Source organism: Drosophila bipectinata, chromosome 2L (genome assembly GCF_030179905.1).
Source record: "Drosophila bipectinata strain 14024-0381.07 chromosome 2L, DbipHiC1v2, whole genome shotgun sequence".
NCBI classification, from domain to species: domain Eukaryota; kingdom Metazoa; phylum Arthropoda; class Insecta; order Diptera; family Drosophilidae; genus Drosophila; species Drosophila bipectinata.
The window spans coordinates 15540248-15559262 of NC_091736.1; the positions used below are offsets into that span (position 1 = coordinate 15540248).

At 42.7% G+C, this 19015-nt stretch overlaps 4 protein-coding genes across 13 annotated transcripts; 1 reads left to right on the forward strand and 3 right to left on the reverse strand.

Moving 5' to 3' along the window:
- Positions 1-742: 742 nt before the first annotated feature.
- Positions 743-1789, forward strand: LOC108125861 (uncharacterized). Its single transcript, XM_017242204.3, has 3 exons — positions 743-1100; positions 1156-1557; positions 1628-1789. Exons 1-3 carry the CDS (start codon positions 1038-1040, stop codon positions 1670-1672), a joined length of 510 nt encoding a protein of 169 aa, XP_017097693.1. The 5' UTR covers positions 743-1037; the 3' UTR covers positions 1673-1789.
- A 2092-nt stretch (positions 1790-3881) lies between these two features.
- Positions 3882-4592, reverse strand: LOC108125787 (protein CIMAP1D-like). The gene is made up of 3 exons (XM_017242116.2): positions 4368-4592; positions 4163-4237; positions 3882-3995 (listed from the first exon to the last, which is right to left on the reverse strand). Exons 1-3 carry the CDS (start codon positions 4590-4592, stop codon positions 3882-3884), a joined length of 414 nt encoding a protein of 137 aa, XP_017097605.1.
- On the reverse strand, positions 4490-18482 carry LOC108125977 (uncharacterized). Of its 9 annotated transcripts, none has more exons than XM_017242366.3 (15): positions 18043-18482; positions 13482-13668; positions 13221-13427; positions 13068-13166; positions 12187-12288; positions 11848-11952; positions 11574-11672; positions 11396-11494; positions 11228-11326; positions 8264-11134; positions 8073-8171; positions 7885-7977; positions 7618-7683; positions 4966-5443; positions 4490-4621 (listed from the first exon to the last, which is right to left on the reverse strand). In XM_017242366.3, the coding sequence occupies exons 2-15, from the start codon at positions 13591-13593 to the stop codon at positions 4615-4617; spliced, it is 4536 nt and encodes a 1511-aa protein (XP_017097855.2). In that variant the 5' UTR covers positions 13594-13668; positions 18043-18482; the 3' UTR covers positions 4490-4614. The 9 variants fall into 9 exon arrangements, with proteins under 9 accessions (XP_017097855.2, XP_017097853.2, XP_017097857.2 ...); XM_017242364.3 differs by lacking the exon at positions 18043-18482 and adding an exon at positions 13724-13848; XM_017242368.3 differs by lacking the exons at positions 12187-12288; positions 18043-18482 and adding an exon at positions 13724-13848.
- LOC122320950 (uncharacterized) lies at positions 5591-7511 on the reverse strand. 2 transcript variants are annotated; one of them, XM_070277116.1, is made up of 5 exons: positions 7364-7510; positions 7179-7288; positions 6347-7123; positions 6158-6267; positions 5591-6097 (listed from the first exon to the last, which is right to left on the reverse strand). In XM_070277116.1, the coding sequence occupies exons 3-5, from the start codon at positions 6423-6425 to the stop codon at positions 5696-5698; spliced, it is 591 nt and encodes a 196-aa protein (XP_070133217.1). In that variant the 5' UTR covers positions 6426-7123; positions 7179-7288; positions 7364-7510; the 3' UTR covers positions 5591-5695. The 2 variants fall into 2 exon arrangements, with proteins under 2 accessions (XP_070133217.1, XP_043069183.1); XM_043213248.2 differs by lacking the exons at positions 5591-6097; positions 6158-6267 and having other exon boundaries at positions 6482-7123; positions 7364-7511.
- Positions 18483-19015: the final 533 nt, after the last annotated feature.

Genomic DNA, 19015 nt, shown 5'->3' on the forward strand with positions numbered 1-19015 from the left:
TTCTCATAGGCAAGTGCTGCCCGTCTGGCGTAAAAATGTTTCAGTGCTGCCAAGTCTAGGGATAAAGACAGAAGTGCTGCCACGAAAAGTTTTCTACATTTTGGCCAGCTTAATTTTAAAATTTTTCTCGCATTTAAAACTTGCGCCATAATGGTTAAAATAAATGGTTTTAATAAATTTTTTTAAATATAAGTCTAGAATCCAGATTATTAAAAGATATCTACGAATATAAGCTTTTATTAAAAAGTAGTCCAGAAATGGAAAGTTTTATAACTGAAGTTTAATGACCTTTAAAATGTATTGTTCATGTTAATAATAATATTTAATATATTTAATAAAATTTAATAATAAATAAGTCTAAATTCAAAACCATTTAATAAGAATTAATATATAAATTACATTTTATTATAATTATAAAATACATTACCAAACCAAGCTAACAAAAAATATAATTAAAATATTGTATAAAAGTAGACACTGCGGGTTTATACATTTCTTTATTGAATGCATTTAATTAATACGCTGCCATTAAAAAGTCAAGCATCCATTCATATCACAGCTTATCAGTTACACTGCACCAAATATCCCTGCAACAATGCAGTTGTCGGGTAACAAGAGTGATGACTACTTATCAATTATTTTCCGCTGATTTTTAACTGGAGTTTGATGATTGGGCCTTTATTTTGGTTGCGAGTGCAAACAAATTTTGGAGTGATCCCGAGATCAAATTCCATCGACATGCTAATCATAGAATATACAAACTCAGAAATAGATGTCATGCCTGGGAGTAATTAAAAAAATAGCTGACCATAATAATTCCGGCATTTAGACGGCTTTAATGGATGACCGTCGGCCCAGTGGCAGTTCAGCAATCAATTGAGCCGAACGATCGCTGATCGCCAAACCCAAGTGCCGCTTAATGCGCAAATAATTGCGGATATCCAAGAATCGGGGTTAGCCAGTAACTCGTATAAATAGCGGTAAGGTCATCCTGGACTGGCCAAAACCAAAATCAGCCTCAATTTGGAATTAACAGCATGCTGCGTGGAATTTGCTTTGCCCTGCTCTGCTGCCTGGCCTTCCAGGCAGCTCTGGCCTGTGTAAGTTACAAGGATAATCGAACCGAATTATAACTAATCAGTGAGATCCTTGCAGAATGGCTACAAGGCCAAGCTGGTGAAGATTGAGAACTGTGCCGGCGACGATGCCATTATGACCGTGGGCGATGACTTCAGCTTGAAGCTGAATAAGAAGTGCGAACTGGTGCCCTCGGGCTGTATCATCAACAAGCCCTTCTCCACCGCCATGGCCAAGTTCAAGGTCCAGAAGGACGGCATCGTGATGAAGGAGGGCAAGGTGGATCTCTGTGCCGCCATCGATCAGGCATCCACGGAGGCCAAGAACCTGATGAAGCTCTTCGGTGCCCCCTCCGCCTGTCCGGTCGCCGAGGAGAAGGTCTGTGCCAATGAGCATACCGTGGACTTCAGCAAATACAAGGCCATGTTGGGAATGGCCCGAGGACATCTCATAATCGACGCAGAAATCAAGCACGACACTGTGGGTTCTTCATTTATTTGTTACTTGGGCTATTTTTTAAACTTTCCATTTTCTGTTGCCTATTTTTCAGGGAAAGTCCTGCATCCATGCCGAAATCGAGCTAACCAAGAACTAAAGGCAATTGGGTCCTGTCAAAGGACAATGTTTATATTATGAGTCTTGCAAATCTGTAGTTGTAAATACGAAAACAAATAAATCTGGTATTGAGGTAATGCACGCAGAAAATAAAAAAAATTGAGAGAGCAGCTAACTTTGGGATTCATGTGGAAAATGATCAACCCTTTCTCTTAATATGGAAAGATGGCACTTGGGCAAATGGACTTGAACATATTTTAGCCTAGTTTTTGTCTATTTCTTGACTAGTTCAGAAAGGGACCAATTTTTTGGGTTCCCTTGAAAATGGGGTTTTCCCCTATAGAGTCCACAGTGATGGCTATATCTTCCCCAATTCTTGGTCGATTCTCAAGCGGAGTACCTTAAACGATTTGTGGATCGATTCGCCACCATTTTGCATCAAAAACCCCAGACGAAATATTTTTAAGTTTTTTTGTCCATTTTTCGTGATGCGATCCCTTGAAAATGGGGCTTTCACCTATAGGGTCCACAGTGATGGCTATATCTTTCCCAATTCTCATCCGATTCTAAAGCGGAGTACCTTAAACGATTTGTGGATCGATTTGCCATCATTCTGCATCAAAATCCTAAGACGAAATATTTTTAAGATTTTTTGTCCATTTTTCGTGATGGGATGCCTAGAAAATGGGGTTTTCTCTTATAGAGTCCACAGTGATGCCTATATCTTTCCCAATTCTTGTCCGATTCTCAAGCGGAGTACCTTAAACGATTTGTGGATCGATTTGCCATCATTCTGCATCAAAATCCTAAGACGAAATATTTTTAAGATTTTTTGTCCATTTTTCGTGATGGGATGCCTAGAAAATGGGGTTTTCTCTTATAGAGTCCACAGTGATGCCTATATCTTTCCCAATTCTTGTCCGATTCTCAAGCGGAGTACCTTAAACGATTTGTGGATCGATTCGCCATCATTCTGCATCAAAATCCTAAGACGAAATATTTTTAAGATTTTTTGTCCATTTTTCGTGATGGGATGCCTAGAAAATGGGGTTTTCTCTTATAGAGTCCACAGTGATGCCTATATCTTTCCCAATTCTTGTCCGATTCTCAAGCGGAGTACCTTAAACGATTTGTGGATCGATTTGCCATCATTCTGCATCAAAATCCTAAGACGAAATATTTTTAAGATTTTTTGTCCATTTTTCGTGATGGGATGCCTAGAAAATGGGGTTTTCTCTTATAGAGTCCACAGTGATGCCTATATCTTTCCCAATTCTTGTCCGATTCTCAAGCGGAGTACCTTAAACGATTTGTGGATCGATTTGCCATCATTCTGCATCAAAATCCTAAGACGAAATATTTTTAAGATTTTTTGTCCATTTTTGTTGATGGGATGCCTAGAAAATGGGGTTTTCTCTTATAGAGTCCACAGTGATGCCTATATCTTTCCCAATTCTTGTCCGATTCTCAAGCGGAGTACCTTAAACGATTTGTGGATCGATTCGCCATCATTCTGCATCAAAATCCTGAGACGAAAAATTTTTTCGATTTTTTGTCCATTTTTCGTGATGGGATGCCTAGAAAATGGGGTTTTCTCTTATAGAGTCCACAGTGATGCCTATATCTTTCCCAATTTTCGTCCGATTCTCAAGCGGATCGATTCGCCATCATTCTGCGTCAAAATCCTGAGACGAAATAATTTTTAGATTTTTTTTCCATTTTTCGTGATGGGATCCCTTAAAAATGGGGTTTTTCCCTATAGGGTCCACAGTGACAGCTATATCTTCCCCAATTCTTCTCCGGTTCTCAAGCTGAGTACCTTAAACGATTTCGGGATCGATTCCCAACCATTCTGCATAAAAATCCTAAGAAAAAATATTTTTTAGATTTTTTTGTCCACCTTTCGTGTAGGGATCCCTAGTAAATGCAATTTCGTCAGATTTGTATCGGAGTACCTATAACGAATTTATCTTTAATACTAACCCATTAATCACATGGACTTAAATTGGGATTACGTTAATTAAAATAAAAATGAAAACAAGTCTTTTATATTAGTAATCTCATTTATATAATCGTGTATACATATGTAACATTCCACAACACTTTCGGCTTACAAATAGGTTTCAGAAACAGTTAAAACTTAAAGGTTAGTTTCAATACGAATTGCATAGGTAGAGTGGCGTTAAGGTAAGGAAGCTGTTCTTCGAAGACCGTCTTGGGCAGTTGAAGGAGTAAGGAGAGCTCCAACTTCAGCAGATTCCCGAAAAGCTATAGTCGTACTCAGAGTTCTTCTCGTTTAAACGACCCAGATACTGCGAGTGCTTGATCCCAAAGCTATAGGCGGGCACATGGGAGAGATTAACCTATTTGTGAAGGAAAAAAGAAAATAGAAACCAGAATAAATGCAATCTGAATGGAAATGCTGTTCAGAGAATCTTATTAACAAATTTGGTTAATTTTAGAAATCATTAAAGCCCTTATCCGGACGACCAGCTAACAATATGCGATTACAGCGCTCGGGGACAGCGACCATTGTGGTTTTCTTGCAATACTTGGAGTGCAAAATTCCAAAGGATATGGCCGGGGGCGATCGCTTCTCCCAATACTGTGGGCGTGGCAGAAGTTTAATTAATTTAAGGGTTAAAGGGATATCTTTGGAGCCATATATGAACAGCTCCGTTTCCACAAGGGCTTACACCGCAGAAATTAAAATAAACATGAAAAATATTGCTCACCTTCTCCGGACAATGGGCTCCGGGTCCGGGCTTGTTGTCATCACTCAGCATCTTGAACTTGCCACGCATCGAGTAGACTGGCGGCTTGGACTTAACCACCGTATACTCGCCATCGTAGTAGCCGGGTCCGGGGAAGATGAACACCGGAATCAGTGGCGGCTTTTCGCGTCCGGTCATCGTGTAAGCCGGAGCCGATTTGATCTTTCCTTCCTTGCTGCTGCCCATGACGGTTGGTATTTTGTAGACGTTAGGAGCTGTTGAACATTATAAAAAATAAATAAGCAAATTTAATAAGAAATTAAATAAAAAAAAGGTTAAAGGTAGTTTCCAATGACTTGTCTTTCAGAGCTGGAGTTAGAATGGTTTGGGTTAGTTGTGGATTGTTGATGATGATCTTGATTTGTAACTTGGCCTGAAAGTAAATACACAACTCTAACACGAATCATATTTTGAGATTTATTAGGGCTTGAGCCTTGAAGGATTAAATAAAAAAAAATACCTAAGATAGTTAAGAATGGACAACAGGACGTATGAGTAATGTCCAGTTCACAGTGCGTATACTTGATATGATTTTCTTGATTTTTGCCCTTGGCGTTACCTGATGATCTTCTCCTGTACGCTGCTCGCCTCCACAGCGTACTTGACCGTCTGCATCCTCGAAGACTGGTTACTAGACACAATGGCGCCATCGGAGCGCACCACCGTCTGATGGCTCACGGCGGCCGTCTTGGTGGCACTGGCGTCCGACTTACCGCTGGCCACTACTTTCATGTTATCGCTCATCTTTTCGCCGTGCACCACCTGCTTCTCTGTAGTGGTGGTGCTGACCACCTTCGAGTGGTTCCCATTGCTAAGGGCTGCTGACTTGAGCTCATTGTGGGCGACGCCATTCACCTGCTTTTTGGTGCTTTGCTTTGTTTGCTTTTGCACCAGATCCGGTTGCTCCACGCCGTTGATAAAGGTCTTTGTGGTTGTCGTGGTGGTTGTAGTTGTGGTTGTGCTGCTGCTACCATTTGCATTGTTTTGGCTATTATTTGTGGTTGTGGTGGTGCTGGTGCAGTCACCGTTGTTGCGTACTGTGCAAAGGATAGTCATTGGATTGGTTGAAAGAAAAATAAACACATAAGTTTGTGGTGCGATATATTCTAAAAAAAAGCTTGATGAAATAAAATGCGTTTCAAAGCGGATCAGCCGTAGAATTATGAATTAAAAGCCTACAAAAATGCAAAAAAATGTGGAACTAATTTATTAAGCTTATTAACCATTTTTATACCCTTCCAGACATATTCCAACCTTAATATAAAAGGATTCTAGATCAGGATCCTGCATTAGTAATAAGTTTTGGTTTTGGTTTGGGACTTTGGGACGCGTTTTCCTGTTCTCAGGCCCTTTGGTGGTGATTTGGGCTTAACTTTAGCTTGGACCTTTCCCGATCTCCCCCATTTCCTCGATTTTCCTGATCTCCGTCCTCCAGCGGGAGGATCGCCAGCAGGAGGATCTGCGCCACCTTCAGGGGCAGGAGCTCCTCCCTCGGGCGCAGGAGCTCCGCCCTCTGGAGCAGGAGCAGGACCAGGAGCAGGAGCTGCTCCATCATCTGGAGCTCCGCCTTCGGGCTTTGCGGTTGAAGGAAAGTCGGTTGGTGGCTTCATGTGGAACTGGCAATCGTTCCGACAACTGCTCAGGCTGCTGTAATCGTTCCTAGTATGCACTCGAGGGCACTTCGAGTAAACCTTAAAAATCGCATAAAGGACATGTGAGATGGGATGGTCAGCAGTAGTACTACACAGTACCTTAATGCAGTCGAGAATCACGCGATGGAAGCTGTAGAAAGAACGACGTGCCCCATGGCAGTTCTTCTCGACACTGTATCTGTTTTTGACGAGACAGGCATTGTTCCGAACTTATAAAAATCGGGATAAAAAATTGTATTATGGGCCTTGGGAATGCCGATTAAATCGGCTATGGTGGTTAATCCTTACACCGGTTCCTCATCTGCCACGGACTGACGAAAACCACGATGCACCCGACGGTCAAACAGAAAAACATCAACCGTCCCATTGGGAATTTGAAAATGGACTGACGTTCTACATGGAGGGCCGTCACACTTTATAGAATTTTCTAAATTAAATTTTTCATTGTATATTTTTATATAAAGTCGACAAAAGAGGCGAAACTGGAAGCATTTTCTAACCATTTTCAGGATCTTATCCCTAGTCGGTGTGGTTTTTAGGTTATTTTAAGGGTTATGATATGTGATGCATTTCTTTTCATCGACTCTTTGCTGGGGTAGCGGCCTCATCTCCACCTCATGGGGGTAGATCTTCAAAGGGAGGGGGCTCAAGGGGATGCTCAACCATAGGCGCAACCGGTGGCTCAAACGGAGGCTCAAAACCACGTTGGGAACGTCTTCCAGGTCTTCCAGTTCCCGCAGGGCCTTTTTCAATGTCTTCCTCGCTGTGTTTAGGATCCTCGAAACCTTTATTTTTGTCTGGTTTGTCTTTATCTTTATCTGGTTTGTCTTTATCTTTCGTCGCGCCTCCAGGAGCTCCTCCAGGAGCACCTCCAGGGGCACCTCCAGGGGCACCTCCAGGAGCACCTCCAGGAGCACCTCCAGGGGCTCCTCCAGGGGCGGCTGGCGCGGGAGCTTCGGTTGGGGCTAAGGTTGGACGCTGCATGTAAAACATGCAGTCATTCCGACAATTTGACTTGAGATGGTATTCGTTATATCTATGCACCTTTGGACACTTGGTGTATACCTTTAAATATAGGACAGGTTACGTGGAGCGACAGGGTTTTGGTTTGGTTTGGTACCGTGGCACAGTCATAGATAATCCGATGGAAGGTGAAAAATATACGACGTGGCCCTCTACAGCTCGACTCGTGCCTGTATCTATTTCTAATCAGGCAATGGTGGTTTGGACCTGGCAAAGAACGAGGTTAACAATAGGACACATGGTGAGGGGTTACCCCATCCCCAACTTTATGAAAATCCTTACGAAAGTTTTTCTTGTACCATTCACGAGCGCTACAGCCAATAATTACGAAGAGGGTCAAAAAAATATATATTCTCATAGTGATAGGTTCACTAAATACTTTGCATAGACGTAAAGCCATTTCTTTATGAGAGATTCAATTTTATTTAATACTTAATCCATAATATTAAAATTACCACAGACTGATATATTTTGAAACGCTTTCGGAGAACAGGTGACTTTTAAGAATGAAATTATGATTCTGTGGCTATTCTTACCGGGACTGGCCAGACGACGCTCGCGTCTTTGGACAATTCGATCTTCGATGTAAGCGCCCTTTGGCTCTAGTGATGGGTGATTATATTTACAGAGATACATACAACATGGATGAGATCATGGCCAGAACACCAAAACGATAATAATGTGCGAAAGAACATGGAATAAAAAAGAACAAGGACACAAAAGAAACATAAAACACATAGAACAGATACCCTTGAAGAACCACAGTCCGGTACCAACATGTAAGCGGATAGGAAGTAACCTACCTGGAAGGTTTGGCAACGGAGCCGTTTTTAGGCCAAAACTGTAAGCCGGGGAGCTGTCCAGCTTGCACTGCTCGGGATGGTAATGGCCGGGGGCTAAAAGGCAGGCAGGGATAAGAAGCGGGATACATGCAACGCACAACGACAACATGCAACACTAGCGAGAAATTGTGGTCTGAGCCATCTCTTACCTGGGGCATCGGAGGCCACTCGGATCTCCGACTTTGTGCCGAAGGTGAAGGCCGGTGTTGAGTGCAGGGAGTGCTTTTCAGGCTCGTATGCAGAGGGTGCTGTAACGGCACAGACCCTAGTTAGTGTCATCGATGCTCAAGGACTTCTAGGTAGAGTATTCCACACATGGCCCACCCTGTAAATAACTTGCCTGGTGTATCAGAGACGAGTTCTCTTCCCAGTCGCATGCCAAAGGTAAAGGCAGGGGTGCTGTCCACATGACACTGCTCCGGATGGTAGTCGCACGGAGCCGGGGTCTGGCTCACCGGCTCGGCGGTCGGACGACCTGCAATGGTGTAGGCGGGTGTATGGTCGAGGCGAACTCTCTCGGGGGCGTAGTCGCATGGCGCAGGATGAGTCACTTCCGCCTTGGGGTCGTACTTGCCGCCAAAGCTGAAAGCTGGGTTGTGATCTTGGCGAACCTTCTCCGGAGCGTATGCCCCAGGAGCCGGGGTGTCATTGGGTTTATGTAGATCGTGGCGTCCAGCGAATGAGAAAGCGGGGTTGTGATCCTGCCTTACTTTTTCCGGATGATAGTCACCAGGAGCCGGTGTGTGGTTATCGATTTTTAGGTCGTTCTTTCCCCCAAAAGTATAAGCGGGAGTGTGGTCTAACCTAACCTTTTCGGGACAGTAATCACCAGGAGCAGGGGTATCACTGGACACCTTTTGAATGTACTTTCCAGCCATCGAAAAAGCTGGATTGTGGTCTTGTCTAACTTTCTCCGGAGAGTAAGCTCCAGGAGCAGGATTGCTGTTAGGTTTGTGGAGGTCGTGTCGACCTCCGAACGAGAAAGCCGGATTGTGATCTTGTCTTACCTTCTCTGGAGAGTACTCCCCAGGAGCAGGAGTGTAGTTTTCAATTTTGAGGTCATTCTTTTCCCCAAAAGTATAGGCAGGAGTGTGGTCTAATCTAACTTTTTCGGGGCAGTAATCTCCTGGGGCAGGAGTATCACTGGACACCTTCTGTGTGTGCTTTCCAGCCATCGAAAAAGCAGGATTGTGATCTTGGCGGACTTTCTCCGGGGAGTAGGCTCCTGGAGCGGGAGTTTCATTAGGTTTATAGAGATCGTGGCGTCCAGCGAATGAGAAAGCCGGATTGTGATCCTGTCTGACCTTTTCTGGATGGTAATCCCCAGGAGCAGGGGTATTGTTCTCCACTTTAGGATCATTCTTTCCTCCAAAAGTATAGGCAGGAGTGTGGTCTAATCTAACCTTTTCGGGACAGTAATCACCGGGAGCAGGAGTATCGCTGGACACCTTCTGGGTGTGCTTTCCAGCCATCGAAAATGCAGGATTGTGATCTTGGCGGACTTTCTCCGGGAAGTAAGCTCCAGGAGCGGGATTGCTATCTGGCTTGTGGAGGTCGTGTCGACCAGCGAACGAGAAAGCGGGATTATGATCTTGTCTGACTTTTTCTGGATGATAGTCACCAGGAGCAGGGGTATTGTTCTCCACTTTAGGATCATTCTTTCCTCCAAAAGTATAGGCAGGAGTGTGGTCTAGTCTAACCTTTTCGGGACAGTAATCACCGGGAGCAGGAGTATCGCTGGACACCTTCTGGGTGTGCTTTCCAGCCATCGAAAATGCAGGATTGTGATCTTGTCTGACTTTCTCTGGAGAATAGGCTCCTGGAGCGGGAGTTTCATTGGGTTTATAGAGATCGTGGCGTCCAGCGAATGAGAAAGCAGGGTTGTGATCCTGTCTCACCTTTTCGGGATGGTAATCCCCAGGGGCGGGGGTATTATTCTCCACTTTAGGATCATTCTTTCCTCCAAAGGTGTAAGCGGGAGTGTGATCTAATCTAACCTTTTCGGGACAATAATCACCAGGAGCTGGAGTATCGCTTGAAACCCTTTGAATATACTTTCCAGCCATTGAAAAAGCAGGATTGTGATCCTGACGGACTTTCTCCGGGGAGTAAGCTCCAGGAGCAGGATTATTGTCAGGTTTGTGAAGGTCGTGTCGACCACCAAACGAGAAAGCTGGATTGTGATCTTGTCTGACTTTTTCTGGATGATAGTCACCAGGAGCAGGGGTATTGTTCTCCACTTTAGGATCATTCTTTCCTCCAAAGGTGTAAGCAGGAGTGTGGTCTAATCTAACCTTTTCGGGACAGTAATCCCCGGGAGCAGGAGTATCGCTGGAGACCTTCTGGGTGTGCTTCCCAGCCATCGAAAATGCAGGATTGTGATCCTGACGGACTTTCTCCGGGGAGTAAGCTCCTGGAGCAGGATTGCTGTCAGGTTTGTGGAGGTCATGACGACCAGCGAACGAGAAAGCAGGATTGTGATCTTGTCTGACCTTCTCAGGGCAGTAATCCCCTGGAGCGGGAGTATTGTTCTCCACTTTAGGATCATTCTTTCCTCCAAAGGTGTAAGCAGGAGTATGATCTAATCTAACCTTTTCGGGACAGTAATCCCCAGGAGCAGGAGTATCGCTGGACACCTTCTGGGTGTGCTTCCCAGCCATCGAAAATGCAGGATTGTGATCTTGGCGGACTTTCTCCGGGGAGTAGGCCCCGGGAGCTGGGGTATTTTCGGGCTTCTGCAGATCGTGACGTCCGGCGAAGGAGAAGGCTGGGTTGTGGTCCTGCCTTACCTTTTCCGGGTGGTAGTCCCCGGGGGCTGGTGTCTCGCTTATTTTGTGCAAATCGTGGCGACCGGCGAATGAGAAAGCAGGATTGTGATCGTGCCGGACTTTTTCTGGATGGTAGTCGCCAGGTGCCGGAGTGGAGCTCTCGAGCCGCTGCTCGTTCTTACCGCCGAAGGTGAAGGCGGGCGTGCGATCGTTGCGATACTTTTCCGGGGCATACGAACCGGGCGCTGGGGTCTCGCTCACCGCCTTGATTTCGTGGCGGCCGGAGAGGGTGAAGGCCGGCGTGCTGTCCAGCCGCACCTTCTCGGGCTGGTAGGTGCCCGGGGCGGGGGTGTCGCTGGCCTTGGCGAGCTCCACGCGGTGGCCGAAGCTAAAGGCGGGCGTCTTGCTCAGCACACACTTTTCTGGTTCGTATGCGCCGGGTGCTGAAAGGAGTTAGAATTGGATGGGATTATGTAAGATATGGTGGAGTTTTATGGCAAATATGTGCAAGAAATTTATAGACTTAATGGACTTACCAGGCGTGCAATCTACAACATCATGAGAAGCCTTGCCTGTGATCGAGTACGCGGGTGTGGAGTGTAACTTTGATTTTTCGGGACTGTAAGCACCGGGTGCTACAAAATTGCAAAAAATAAATCCAAAATAATCTAAACTAATTGAACAGGTGTTGCCAAGGACCTTACCTGGGGTGTCGCTGACCTGAATGTGTTTGGTTTTTATGCCAAAACTATAGGCGGGATTGTGTTCGAGGCTAACCTGCTCGGGCTTGTAAGTGCCCGGCGCTAATTAAAAATCAAAATTGTGAAAAGCGTGAAGCAGCTACTTTTAGAAAATAATTCAGGAATTAAAATCCAAACAAACCTGGTGTGTAGTCCGGTCGCAGTTCATGGTGTTTGATGCCAAAACTAAACTCTGGCGTCTTATTGAGCTTCACCTTCTCAGGACAATAGGCGCCAGGAGCTGTGAATGGGATAAATATTAGGATTTAATTGTGGAGATCCGAGTGCCATAAATAAACAAATATGTGAGATATTCTAAGGATACTGTCCAATTGTAATCACTTCAGATTCAAATTCAAATACAGATTACAGAATACAAGTTACTGGGGGGGTGGCGGAGTGATGGGGATTATTACCTGGTGTGCCCTGGTCGTGTTGGATTTTAGTTCGTCTACCAAAAGTGTAGCGTGGCGCATTCTTTTTTGATTGCGTGACCTTTTCAGGGCAATAGCTATTCGGAGCTGTTAGTGTTAATAAAACGTAAAAAATTCGACTCGAATCAAGACAAAAACTAGTATTAAGAGGTCTAAGCTAAGTGAACTACAAGACTAGGGAGTGAGCATGTAAGATATAGATTTAGTTTGGGATAGATCGGGGTAACTTAGTGATGAGGTGGGTTGGAAAGACTTGTTAGAAGAGGTATTATTTGAGAGCGAAATTTAGACACCAAAGACCAAAACAGTTAGTTGGGTTACCTGGATTGTCAACAATGTAGACGTTAACTTTAATGCGAAAGGAATATCGAGGGGCTCGCCGCTTGACGACATCAAGTGGCACCACTTGATAATGATTGGGACCTGATTATCGATTTTGTCATTAAAAAGAGAAGAACGTCACAAATTAAAATCAAATCAAATCAAAGCAAAAAAATACACAAAAACGCAAAACACAAATTACTGAAACATAGAAACACTAATGGAACGTATATACAGCTTGAGTGAGGTGGGCGACTTCTAAAAATCTAACAAAAATAAATACAACGTCAGAAACGCCACCCACATAAAAATTTAACAAATTTAGATGTTAACTATTTAAGGCATAGAAAGTTGAATAAATAAATATTTAAAGAAAACAAATAAATCAATAGACTCTTGTTTAAACCTCAAATATATTGATTACTAAAATCGACAAAAGTGTATCCTATTAATTTTAAAGAACTAAGAGAAATAGAAAGTCTACATCAAGCAGATACAACTACGGAATAGCTACTGAGATACAATTACGAAAGATAAAGATACAAAGATACTGAATGTGGAAAATAGAGAGAGAGAAAGCAGGGGGTAGCAACTTACTTATGGCATGGTATAGGATTAGTTAATGAATACGCTTCTATATACAAGATGGATCCATGATTGATTCACTGATTCTTGATTGATTGATGGCTTGATGATCTCCCGAATCCGCAACAGGCAACAGCCAACATGCAACAGCAACAGCCAACAGCAATAACCACAACAGCAACCCGAAACACACACCAAAATTCAACGCCAAATTCAAAATTTTCAAATCCAAATCCAACTCCAACTCCAAGCCCGAAAACACCATATTTTAGAAAAGAAAGAATTCTGAAACTCACCTGGTATCTGGAAGGACTTGAGGGTCGCGGGTTTCTGGCCAAAGGTATATCTTGGAGGGGCATCCATAGCCGCCTTGGCCGCATGCAGAACATCGTATTCTAAAGATTTTATATATTTTTATATTTTGTATAAATTTTGAACTCAAAGCTTACCGCCTGGTCCTGGATTTTGGAAGCGGGTCAGTTCCTTGGGTCGACTTTGCAGGGTGGCAGCCCTTGGATAGTCCCTTCCCTTGGCCCTCAGACCTGTAACATTGTATTGGGCTGGACCCGGGCCAAAGGTGTCGTATTTGTTACCCAACTTGTGACCAAAGGAATACGAAGGAGCCGCTTTCTTTTTAGAATCGGGCACTTTGCTGCCTAATATTAAATTTAGTTTAGTTAGTTAATAATTTAGTTAGCCAATTAACTTACCAATCAAAGTTGGAAGCGTGACAATAGCCGGTCCAGGATTAGTAGTTTCGGCGGCAATCTTGCCAATACGGACAGTCGGGGTCCAAGGTCGCTGCTCCACAGTCCCGCCCATATTCAGGGATCGTATCTTTCGGGTACGGGCGCAGGGTCCCTGCTCCTTGAACTTTTTCTTCCTGAAACCGACTTGCTAAAATATAAATTAATACATTATTGCATTTAGTAAGTAAAAAGGATAGCCGCACCTTCTTCATTTTGGTATAATTTAAAATTAATTCAAGGTTTTAAAGCCTGTCCTAATAGAAAATGTTTTCAAAAGTTTGTTGATTTGACTGAACCAGCAAAGTTGACTGAAAACTCTAGAAGGGGTTTCTCAAAGAGAGGAATGGGAGGAGAGAAATTAATGGTTCGACCCCTAAAATTTGGGTAACCTAATAATCCAAATTCCGTCCTATTCCACCTCACTGCCAGTCGATGGCACAAAAATCAATCGTCTAGATCTGGGCGCGCCAAGTTTCGAATTTTCTGGGCCAATTCCGTGAGCCGGCTAATAGCCAGGCGTGTGGGAAATCCAATATAAAAAAAATGAAAATAAATTTGGTGGAATGGGGCGTGGCGTGTGGCGGCTGTCACTTTGCAGTGGCTGTTGCTCAGTTGTTAGCTTGTTTTTTTTTTCATTTCTTTAGCAGCCGGGGATTTGTTGGGCCGCGTGAAAGACAAACAATACCAATAACTTTGCGGTAGGCTCAAAAGTACAGGGACGGGGGAAATAGTACAAAAAAGGGGTGAAAATTAGTATACAAAGAAATAGTAAGGGCTTTATGTAGAAACCGATAATTTTACTACAAAATAAATAAGTGTTTGGGTAAAAAAACTATCACAACATCTGAACTCATGTCTTCATGTTCAAGTCTTTAATTGAAACCCATTTCAAAATATTTTCTTAAATTAACTTGACAGCTAATTTAAATTCTTGTTATAGTACATGGCTCCAAATTGATATCGTGTTTACTTAAATTAGCAACTAAACACTTTCGCAAACTAGATTTACAGATTACGTGACTACAAAATAGTTACAATTTTCCACAAATACCTTGCTGGAAAATGCTACTAATTTATTTACCAAAATAACCCAAAACATTCTCAAGACACTACCAATGTCTGTTTAGCATAAAGTTACCAACTATAGAAATGGTTGTCTATAATAAATATTTTTACGATAACCCCCCTCAACAACATTTATATTCCGCCTGATTTCGGCTGCCCTGGGCGACGACCTTCTTTCCATTTTTCACAGCTCGGCACAAGGCCCGGAACGTATGTATGACTTTCGTGCCCATCGTGGGGCGGGAAAACAGACGGTGCCGGCTGGTATCAGGACGAAACAAGACAGGAGCTTTTGGAACAACTTTATATGCATATGGTACACACATGGATCTAATTTGGCGCGTGTAATCGATACGGGGCTGGATTTGGAATTGAAGTGAAGTGGCTGGATTTGGAGTCCCACTAAGTACTAGTGGGTCTGGTCAACAAGGTTGGCCCCCAGGAGAGGCACACAGCAAGTGCTAATGCTGCCCATTTTGTGGGGCATGTAAGCCAACAAAACGATTACTTTTAATGACTTATGGCCGACAATTGCATGACGGACAAGTCAGGCAAAAAACCCAAAACTAAAGTCGAAACAAAAACAAGTCCTGATGGTTGAAAGGAAAGCGGAGCGTGCCACTTCTTTCATGGCCGTGAAAATTTCGCCTGGCTATGTAAATAATTACAACTATGTTGGGTGTAGGCGTGGTCTGGCTGTTAACAGGGCCAATAAAGCCGTCGTGTCGCTCTCCTGCCAACTGCAACACTTGTTACTTGGAGCCGTATACTTGGAGCTCGCCTGCCAGCCAGCCACTTTCCGAAATCCTCCTCAACGACCTCGCATGCAATTCGCAGAACACACTGGGTTCTAGAACCTGGTCTTATATGGCAGCTCTTACATCACCATCTCATGAGCTTGGTGTTGGCCCACGCAGCCATACAACATCTCATTTAGACGTTCAATTGCTGTTCGGGGCCAAGATCAGCCAAGGAAACTGATGAATCAGAGCCAAATGCCGCTGCTTGGCCAACAACAGAAGTCAGACATCTGTCAGACACTAAGTCTTAGCTGATGTCTACCCACGGGTTAGTTACTCATAGTTATAATAATATATATTTGGAGCATTAGACCGTTAGAAAATATATCTCATTAAAAAGAAAATGAATGTTAAAAACTTTATAAAAGTATAAAAATAACTAAAAGTATTAAAACTATGATCTAATCCATTTATATCATTGGTGAAATACTTTTATTTCTCTAAAATAAAAACTCTCCATAATTATATTCGGTTTTTTATTCACTTGAGTGCTCTTTGGAATAAAACGGCCTTTGTAGAGACCGGCTAAGAGGTCGCATTTAATCAAGTTAATAGACCGTTTGCTCATGCAATAAATTTGCATGCAGCGATCAGATTTCAGTAATCAAATTATAGATGGTGATGCTAGATAATCTATGCACGGGGTCGGTGGAAAAACCGGCCTTATAAACGAAACCACCCACATACACACTCTCTCTCCTGTAGATGCTTTTTTGCAATTTAATAAACAAATAAATAAAAGCACTCGGCTCTCCACAGACTTTGCAATATTCAGTGTTATCTTTATGACCTTCAGTGATTTGTTTATTTTGCTTTATTTTTATTTGATTTAAATTGATATTCACACAATTGACCCGAACCCGAGTGTAGAAGCACACGTCAGCCTCAATTTGTGATATCAACTTCAAAAATATAAATAGACATGAAAGCTTCAAGTTTAGTTAGCAACTAGATGCTCTATACTAAGAATTAATTCCACTAAAAATGGCAGAAATAATAAAGATCTTAACAACATACAACTCAATTAACTTTCTTTAAAAAGAAACTATAAACAATGATATACCTTTCCGTCCCACCATATAGGGTATTTAACATCAACAACAATCACTCAAAACCCAATGGTTTTTTATTTTTCACCAAATGGGGAATTAAATGTGAGATCATTCCCAAAATATAGACAATTTCCAGGCCGTCCATCTCAAAGACTTTTACGCCCAAATACGGCGGCTGGCGTTTCCTTTAGCCCACATTGGATCCACATTGTCCGAAAAAGCCAGTTCGGAATTGGGTTTCCAGACAGTTGGTCCGACCCACGCCTCCATGGAGCGAAAACTCCATGACTCCGTCAAATATTATGGCTATATAATTCGTTCGCTGTGCTGTCTCTCTATTAACGATTGACTCGATTTGTTTTTGTTTTTTAATTTTTGTTGGTTGCCTTAAGCACTAAATGTCGGTGTGTATAAGTTTAATTAACAGCCGACAAGTTGAGCAATTCCTTTCCCAAAAACAGCAGGCCACGAAAGCAAGTGAGCAACCGGCAAATGGCCAAAAAGAGTCAGAAAAAGACAAAAACATCCAAATCAGAGCCAAAACAGATGTGAGTTCTACTCTGATAAAAGATACAAAGTCCGAAACTTTAAATCAGTTTTTATAAAAATCTGTTCTATTATCTTTTGCAGAAAATTAGAGATTCCTTAGTTATTCAAAGAATTAGTTAGAAATTTTATAGAAAAACCCTTTATTTTTCTCAGTGCTCTTGACGTCAACGGAGTGAACTAGTTTGCGATCTCCAAATCTAATTAAGTTTGTTCAACATTCTCGATTCTCTGCGCCGAACGTGTTCTGGGCCTCTAAATTAAAACCAAGAGAAAGCTAGCTGGGAAAATACTGTTGGAAAATTGGCAAACCTTTCGCTCTTCGGGCCATTTGGAACCTGGTTTGGTTCTCAGATCACGTCAATAAAAAAACAACAAACTTGTCCAAATGGCTTGTAATAATTACGAGTATTTGTTAGTGAATTTTATGAGACATGTTACTTCCGTTGGCGGCTCAAGTCTGAGATCATTTGCATTTTGAAACACATAAATATACTTCAGTTAGATCATTTTATAAATATTTATTTTGCGGTAGAGCATTTCCCCCCGGGGAGATTTCTTTGGTTATTATATTATTTTTGTGAGTTTAACGCTTTTTTTCTGTTGTGGTGGAGGTGCTTCTCATAATCAGTGACTTTGAAAAATGAGCTTGGTCGTCGCTGGGTCGACCGGTTATTAGAGCTGGGCTGATGTCATGGGCCCGACAGGGGTAACAGGTAATAGGTAATAAAAGTATCAACTCCGCGGAACCTCCGGAAGGGTTACCTCGCTGCCAACAAGTGAGCTGGTGGCTGGTGTCATTGACAAAACAATGGGAGGAGCGCACTGCAGATGGGCGGAACAGCTGACTCCAGGGGGTGGTTGGGAGCTGCTATTCTGTTGGGAACTCTGCCGGAGTTTTCCCGAGACCCAGACCGAGGCCGAGGCCAAAACCGAAACCCACCAGGAAATGCCAATAGTCAGACGGATAGACAGACAACAGTCAATGAACCTTTGGATCGGGTCAGCACGCAATCTCTCTCTAGACTTGGTTAACGCCTACTCCAGTTATATCCTTACCACAAACTAATATTCTATCTGCAGTAACTCCACTGGATTTCGTTGGATTGCTGGATTCTCTATTTATTTTTTTTTTTCACAATAAAAAACTTCACTTTGGCCGGAGGTTGACAGTCCTTGCCAGGATATGTGGCGGTTTTCGGTGAGTTTTCAAAACATCTGTTCACCGAAAAGACACTCGAAGATTTCAAATTGCTGTTTTCGTTGTTGATTCGTGGATGATTTATTATTTCGTTGATTCGATTCGTTGATTGGGTTCAAGTGACAGACAGCTGCTTTGAAGTGTCGGTCTCTCAAGTCTCTTAGAGGTTTCCCGATTTATTTATGGCCAATTGCCTGTCTAGGTTGGTTTCGAACGATTTACACTGAATTTACTTAAGACTGAGCTGAGCTGACAAAACTTGAACCGTACTCGGGGGCTGTTGGACAGAAACTGCGGGCCAAACTCGTAAACACTCGCTTTTCGTTTTGAATTGGCGGCTTTTTGAATGGAAAGCTTTTGCGTTGGAGTCTTAACAGAGACTAGGGGACTTAACATAAGCTAGCTCTGTTAAAGGTTCTTGGAGGAGGTTGGTGGGAAATATTAAGAAATAAAATAAAGATCCTAAATCTATAAGGGTTTTAACTAAAGAATATTTTAAATAGTACATTATTATTAGATATTTTTTAAAAATTAATTCAAATGAAGTACTTTTTTTTATTTATTTTTGATTAAAGACCATATCTTCATAAAAGGTGCCTTGCATCCTTAAGATCCATACTTACCATACCATACTTCCTTCTTTAAAACCTTAAAACCAAACCATTCTTTATATACCATTTCTTATACAATTTCCCATCCATTTATATGCATTTCAATCTGTTTAGATTGAAACAGACTTTTTTTTGGGTCATTTACATTTTAAGAAAGTCATATCTAGGGGAAGGTCGCCAAACATAGACATTGCCCCCAGACTCCTGCCCACAGTTCAAT

What these genes read in the sequence shown, in the direction of transcription:
- LOC108125861 (XM_017242204.3), top strand. Translation starts at nt 1,038, where the DNA reads ATGCTGCGTGGAATTTGCTTTGCCCTGCTCTGCTGCCTGGCCTTCCAG. An exon ending in TCCAGGCAGCTCTGGCCTGT is followed by an intron (nt 1,101 to 1,155) that starts GTAAGTTACAAG and finishes AGATCCTTGCAG; the next exon opens with AATGGCTACAAGGCCAAGCT. An exon ending in CAGAAATCAAGCACGACACT is followed by an intron (nt 1,558 to 1,627) that starts GTGGGTTCTTCA and finishes CCTATTTTTCAG; the next exon opens with GGAAAGTCCTGCATCCATGC.
- LOC122320950 (XM_043213248.2), bottom strand. Translation starts at nt 7,481, where the DNA reads ATGGCTTTACGTCTATGCAAAGTATTTAGTGAACCTATCACTATGAGA. An exon ending in ATGGTACAAGAAAAACTTTC is followed by an intron (nt 7,289 to 7,363) that starts GTAAGGATTTTC and finishes GTTCTTTGCCAG; the next exon opens with GTCCAAACCACCATTGCCTG. An exon ending in TTATCTATGACTGTGCCACG is followed by an intron (nt 7,124 to 7,178) that starts GTACCAAACCAA and finishes CTATATTTAAAG; the next exon opens with GTATACACCAAGTGTCCAAA.
- LOC108125787 (XM_017242116.2), bottom strand. Translation starts at nt 4,592, where the DNA reads ATGGGCAGCAGCAAGGAAGGAAAGATCAAATCGGCTCCGGCTTACACG. An exon ending in GAGCCCATTGTCCGGAGAAG is followed by an intron (nt 4,238 to 4,367) that starts GTGAGCAATATT and finishes CCACGCCCACAG; the next exon opens with TATTGGGAGAAGCGATCGCC. An exon ending in ATTGCAAGAAAACCACAATG is followed by an intron (nt 3,996 to 4,162) that starts GTCGCTGTCCCC and finishes CTTCACAAATAG; the next exon opens with GTTAATCTCTCCCATGTGCC.
- LOC108125977 (XM_017242364.3), bottom strand. An exon ending in CCAAAATCCAGGACCAGGCG is followed by an intron (nt 13,167 to 13,220) that starts GTAAGCTTTGAG and finishes TAAAATCTTTAG; the next exon opens with AATACGATGTTCTGCATGCG. An exon ending in ACACGACCAGGGCACACCAG is followed by an intron (nt 11,673 to 11,847) that starts GTAATAATCCCC and finishes TCCCATTCACAG; the next exon opens with CTCCTGGCGCCTATTGTCCT.